Here is a 6,000-nt window from a genome sequence, read left to right as displayed (position 1 = left end):
TCTTTTTCTTGATGCTTTATGATTCCAGTACAAGTGCTGTTGAAGAATACACAAGTATTTTAATGATGTTAAACAGAGTGTAAAACTACCATCGTAATGTCTTACTCATTTCTAATTGTCTTCATTTCACCAGCTGATCCATCCAAGCGTCCTCCCTTTGCCGTCTTCTCCTGGGCAGGCGCGCAGCCGAGGGCTGCGGGCCAGGGAGCGCTTCTCAGTTACTTCTTGTACTTGCCGATGTGCTCACGAGCTATGATCAGCCTCTGGATCTGAGCGGTCCCTTCGTAAATCTGAAGGCATTGTAAGCACATCAGTGACTACAGTTATTGGATGTTCCATGAAATATCATTTTCCCATTTTAATGAGCAATCCTACGGTCAACAGATAAAGTCCACTGCAGAAGATTACTGAAAGCCTGTATGTACTTTATGCTTGACAAGCAGTTTGAAAACAAGCCAGACTAAAATCAAACCCTGACTGGAACACTAATGCATTGTTGGTGGAGTTGTGAAATGATCCAACCATTCTGGAGAGCAATTTGGAACTATACCCAAAGGGCTGTAAAAATGTGCAGACCCTTTAACCCAGCAATAGCACTTCTAGGGCTGTATCCCAAAGAGATCATACAAATGAGAGAAAAGGACCCACGTGTACAAAAATATTTATAGCAGCTCTTTTTGTGGTGTCAAAGAATTGGAAATTGAGAGGATGCCCATCAGTTGGGGAATGGCTGAACAAGTTGTGGTATATGAATGTAATGCAATACTATTGTGCTATAAGAAATGATGAGCAGGCAGACTTTAGAAAAACCTGGAAACACTTGTATGGACTGATGCTAAGTGAAATGAGCAGAACCAGGAGAATGTTGTACACAGTAACAGCCACGTTGTGCGATGACTAATATTGATAGACTCAACCCTTCTCAGCTATACAAGGATCTAAGACATCTCCAAAGGCCTCATGATGGAAAATGCTATCTACAAAGAAGAAAGAATTATGGAGTTTGAATGCAGATCGAAGCATACTATTTGCTATTTTTCTCTTCTGTTGTGTTTTGTTTCTACTTTCTGGTGGTTCCTCCTATTAGTTCTAATTCTTACTTACAACATCACTAATGTGAAAATGTTTAATAGAAATGTATATGTATAACCTATATCAGATTGTGCTCTGTCTTAGGGAGGGAGGGGGAGAAAAATTAAAAACTCAAAAGCTTATGGAAGTTATTGTTGATAATTCAAAATAAATTAATCAAAAAAAAAATCGAACCCTAAGGTCCCTCATTGTGATAATGCCGACCTCTCATTTGGAAAGGCCATCGAAGATCTCCCAGTAGCACCTAAGGAGTGCTAGGAAATGTTTTCTTAAAAACTATAAAGCAATTTTAATTTTTCTCTTATTTACAGAGCGATGTTATCAGAAACCCAAACAAAGCATGTGGATATAAACAAAGTTCCTTTTCTTGACATCAGGATATAATGAGAATCACCAAGTTGACTGACTTTTCATGGAAGAAAAACTTGAAACCGATCAATACTATCTGCTTGGGACAGGGAATCACAAAAGCTTCTTCATGTGGCTGAAAGGAGGCAACATATTGTAGGGAACTGAGTTAAGAAGACCTGGGTTCAAGTCTTGGCCCTGACTCATGACTGTTGGTGACTCTGGGCAAGACCCTTCACCTTGGTGCCCAAGAGAGGGCGCTTCCTTCCCCAGTCTAGACTCAATCAGTCAACATTTATTAAGTGACTCTTTTGTGTCAGGGACTATGTTAAGAACTGGCCATACAAAGAAAGGCAAAAGAATTCACCTTCTAATGGGACAGAGTCTGCAAAGCAGCCAGAGAGACGATGAATAGAGGGAAGGCACTGGAATGAGGAGGGGCTAAGGGAGGCTCCATAATTCTTTCTTCTTTGAGGATAGCATTTTCCAATTGATGGGCATCCCCTCAACTTCCAATTCTTTGCCACCACAAAAAGAGCTGCTATGAATATTTTTGTACATGTGTGTCCTTTTCGCATTTGCATGAAGGTGCAGTTTTAGCTGGGACTCACATGAAGCCAAGGAGGTCAGCGTTCCAGGCCTGGGGGACAACCAGAGAGAATGCCCCGAGCTGAGAGTTGGGGGGTCCTGTCAGTGGAACATCACTGGACTGATGGGTTCATGGTGGGGAGTCAGGGTGAGAAGACTGGAAAGGAGGAGGGGGCAGGCTTTGAAAGGCTTTGAGCTCTAAGAGGCGTGTTCTGCATTTGATCCTGGGGACAATGGGGAGCCACATGGTCAGACCCGCACTTCAGGGAAATCACTTTGGTGGCTGAATGGAGGATGGACCGGAGTGGGGGGAGACCGAGGCGGGCAGACCTTCAGAAGCCACTGCAGTGGTCCAGGTGTGGGTGAGGAGGGGGTGCACTGGGGTGGGGGCAGCATCAGAGGACAGAAGTGGATGTTTTAGAGAGACGGCGTAGAGGTGAGATGGACAGGTCTTGGCACCATATTGGATTTGGAGGGCGAGAGAGAGGAATGCAGGCTTTCTCCTAGGCTGGGAGCCTGAGGTACCAGGAGGATGGTGGTGGTCTCTAGAGCGAAAGCAGGAGGGGAAACCCCCATGTTTCTGTGTGGAAGTGTTTATTCCACTCTTCTATTTCCAACTACCCCTTGAGAGTGGACATTCTTGAAGGAGCGTCACCAGGCAAACAAAGGGGGGGAATGGTGTGTGCAGAGTGGAGGGAGTTAATGCCTCACTCTAGGACTCTAGGAACCCCTTTGCTGTCCTTTCTCCCCATCTCCCCAGTTACTGCCTGCCTTCCCTTCCCCTTGATCACTGTTGTTTCTGCTCTACCAGAGCCATCAGGGTGGGGGCATCCTCACCAGCAGCCCTGACCTCCAGCCTAACCTGGGGATAAATGGCTGACTGACTGCCGGGAGGCCGAGCCCCGTGGCTATTCCTGGAGGCCCAAGGAAAGGGAGCCAAGCCGGTCCAGCTTTCTCTCGTTTCAGAGGGACCACAGGATGGAGGACCGTTTCCATGGCAAGGCGCCGGGGTCAAGTGTCATGAGACCTTGGGGACCTTGGGCAAGTCCCTTATCTCCAGACCCCAGCTTCCTTGTCCAGAAATGATGGGTTTGGGCTAAATGCCCTCGAAGGCGCCTTCCGGTGCTCAATCTGCGGCCCTGGGAGATCACTTTCAGTATTTTTCAGCATTCGGTGGTGTCTCCCCAAATGCTAGTCTAGAGCTTTTACACAACACAACATAACAAAAAAAGAACACCTAGCACTTGTATTGCCCTGAGGGGGTGCCACAGTGCACCGCGCACTGGGCCTGGAGTCAGAAGACTTACTGTCCTGAGTTCAAATCTGGCCTCAGACTCTTACCAGCTCTGTGACCCTGGGCAAGTCACTTCACCCTGTTTGCCTCAGTTTCCTCATCTGTAAAATGAGCTGGTGAAGGAAATGACAGAAGACTCCAGTATCTTTGCGAAGAAAACCTTAAGTGGGGTCATGAAGAGTCAGTCACAACTGAAATGACTCAGCCACACAACTTAAGGCTGAGATGTGGAAAATTCACATAAATATTAGATGGTGATAAATAATAATCGATGCCATTTATGTAATGATCTGCATCATGGTTGCCTGTACCAGCAAGATGCTGGCAGAATTCCCAGGGATTAGAGCTAGCAGGGACCATGGCTAAGAGAGAAGGAGGCCAATCCCCTCTGCTTTACAAATGCAGGGGACTTATCAGGAGCTCCTAATTCCTTAGCCAGGAGGGTGACTCGTGGGTTACTGCTGGGGAGGCCCAGAACGGGTCCCGGGCAGTGCCCCTGGGGCCTGCACTGTGACTGTAAGTGACGCTGGCAGCATCCCCAGCAACGAAGCCCAGGAACCCACTGGGCTTCTCCGTGTACACTCTCTATCTGTCCATCGATGTGCAGCCCCTCGAGGCCGGGGACTGGCCTTTCTGCCTCAGCATCCTCAGGAGCCACCCAATGGGAGTCACTCTACCTCGGTCACTCTTATGTACATGTCAAAGCTCCAAATAAGTCACCCAGGTCATCCTTTTGTCCAGTGATCCAGGTGCTGACTTCTTACTTGGAAAACCACTCCTCTGCGCCCTCTGTAAATACTGACAACCTTCTCCAGCCAAGGCTGCTTTGACAAAAGCCTAAAACACCTCCCGCCCTCTCCAAGTGGCCATTTGGCAAACAAATTTAATTTGTGTTTTTAAGAAATGTAAGGGCCCCCATTGGCCACCATGTAACAAAATGAACGGGAAGAAAACCCTCCAAAGAGGTCGGGAATCACTGATGTTGCAATGTGAGCTCTTTCACTGGAGACGGGCACTTAGCCAACATTGCGTCAATGCTCTTCCCATGTTTACTGACTCGAGAATCTGGGAAGAGTACTACTCAATTAATTTAAAATGTGATATTTAATTCTTAAACAATGTGAAATTTACTTGTCAATCTGGCAACATTTTGACTCTGAAACAACGTTTAATTAACTTACCTGGTAAATTTTGGCATCTCTCATTAGTTTTTCTACTGGGTATTCACTATTAAATCCACTGCCTCCAAAAATCTGCACAGCGTCACTAGCCACCTGGTTGGCAATGTCGCCGGAAAATGCCTTGGCAATGGAGGCGTGGTAGGTATTGCGGCGCCCCATATCAACTTCCCATGCGGCTCGTTGGTAAGCCATTCTGGCTAGTTCCACCTTCATGGCCATTTCAGCCAGCAGAAAGGACACTGCCTGGTGCTAAGGTTAGTGAGAAGAAAGAGAGCATGAGAGACATTATTGGTCTAAAAATAATTTTGAGACAAAATGCTAATTAACCTGTTTCCTGACAACAATCCACTGTGCATGAGTTTGATTTCTGGCCAAATTATAAAACATTTTAAAATGACTATAAATTTAACTGCCACTAGCAATTAAGTATTCAAATATACAACCAAGAAAAAAGATTATATATGAACTTCTATTCTTAACAGTCTTTAAACTGTATATTAATTTAAGTTCATTTTTTAAAAGCAATACATTTGGTTTTTTTTCTTTTTTTGATGAGGCAGTGAGGATTAAGTGACTTGCCCAAGGTCACACAGCTATTGAGTGTCATGTGTCTGAGGCCACATTTGAACTCGGGTCCTCCTGACTCCAGGGCCGGAGCTCTCTCCACGGCGACACCTAGCTGCCCCCTCAATGTATTCTTTTCGCGGCTTGCTTCTCTCTCTCTCCTGCCCCTCCCCTCCTACCGGTCATAAGAACATTAATCCTCACCGCCAGCGCCCACTTGTGTCTTCTTGGGGGAGAGGCATTTCCTCAGCTGTGGGGCTAAGGCTGGCCATTCTTTGCCTCTGAGGGTGGGCTGTGGTCACTGAGCACCTTGTTTCTGGGGTTTGCTTGCCCTGTTTCTCTGACCCCTCGACATCCACTGTTTCTTACCAGCCCCACCCCCAATCTGCCATTACTTGGATGAGCCACAATGAGCTGAGTCCCAGTTCTGCCCCCATCTCTAAGACCCCCGGACAGATCCCTCAGCCTCTCTTCCCCTCTGAGGGAGGGCATGCTGTGATTTCCAAGGCCTTCCTGCACTTTGTGGCAACACCTCGACAAGGTGCCTTCCAAAGGTCTTCCTCTCCAAGGCATACTTGGTAGCTTCGTCCAAAGCTCTCTGTGCGAGCCCAACGGCACCGGCGGCAACCTGAGGTTGTGAGAGAACACCATTTTAAAAAGCCGCTCAGTACCCTCTGACCCAGCCATAGCACTTCTAGGGCTTATCCAAAAGAGACCATAAAAATGGGAAGTAGACCCCCAAGTACAAAAATATTTACAGCAACTCTTTGTGTGGGGGCAAAGAATTGGAAATGGAGGAGATGCCCATCCGTTGGGGAATGGCCAAGCAAGTTATGGTATATGAATGTAATGGAATACTATTGTGCTATAAGAAATGATGAGCAGGCAGGCTTCAGAAAAACCTGGAAAGACTTGTACGGTCTGATGCTGAGT

General features: G+C 46.7%; 1 protein-coding gene across 1 annotated transcript in view; it reads right to left on the bottom strand.

The window, feature by feature from the left end:
- ACADM (acyl-CoA dehydrogenase medium chain) overlaps window positions 1–6,000 on the bottom strand; it is a 29,225-nt gene continuing 23,225 nt past the window's right edge. Inside the window, exons 10-12 of the mRNA XM_020968534.2 lie at window positions 5,600–5,695; window positions 4,504–4,752; window positions 1–290 (exon numbers count right to left, since the gene is read on the bottom strand). Coding sequence (XP_020824193.1) covers window positions 219–290; window positions 4,504–4,752; window positions 5,600–5,695 — 417 coding nt within the window. The 3' untranslated portion in view covers window positions 1–218. The remainder of the gene's footprint in view (window positions 291–4,503; window positions 4,753–5,599; window positions 5,696–6,000) is intronic.

The sequence above is a fragment of the Phascolarctos cinereus genome, unplaced genomic scaffold (genome assembly GCF_003287225.1).
Source record: "Phascolarctos cinereus isolate Bilbo 61053 unplaced genomic scaffold, phaCin_HiC Scaffold_5;HRSCAF=322, whole genome shotgun sequence".
NCBI lineage: Eukaryota > Metazoa > Chordata > Mammalia > Diprotodontia > Phascolarctidae > Phascolarctos > Phascolarctos cinereus.
The sequence above is the reverse complement of the archived record's forward strand: the minus strand, read 5'-3'. Positions and strand labels throughout refer to the sequence as shown.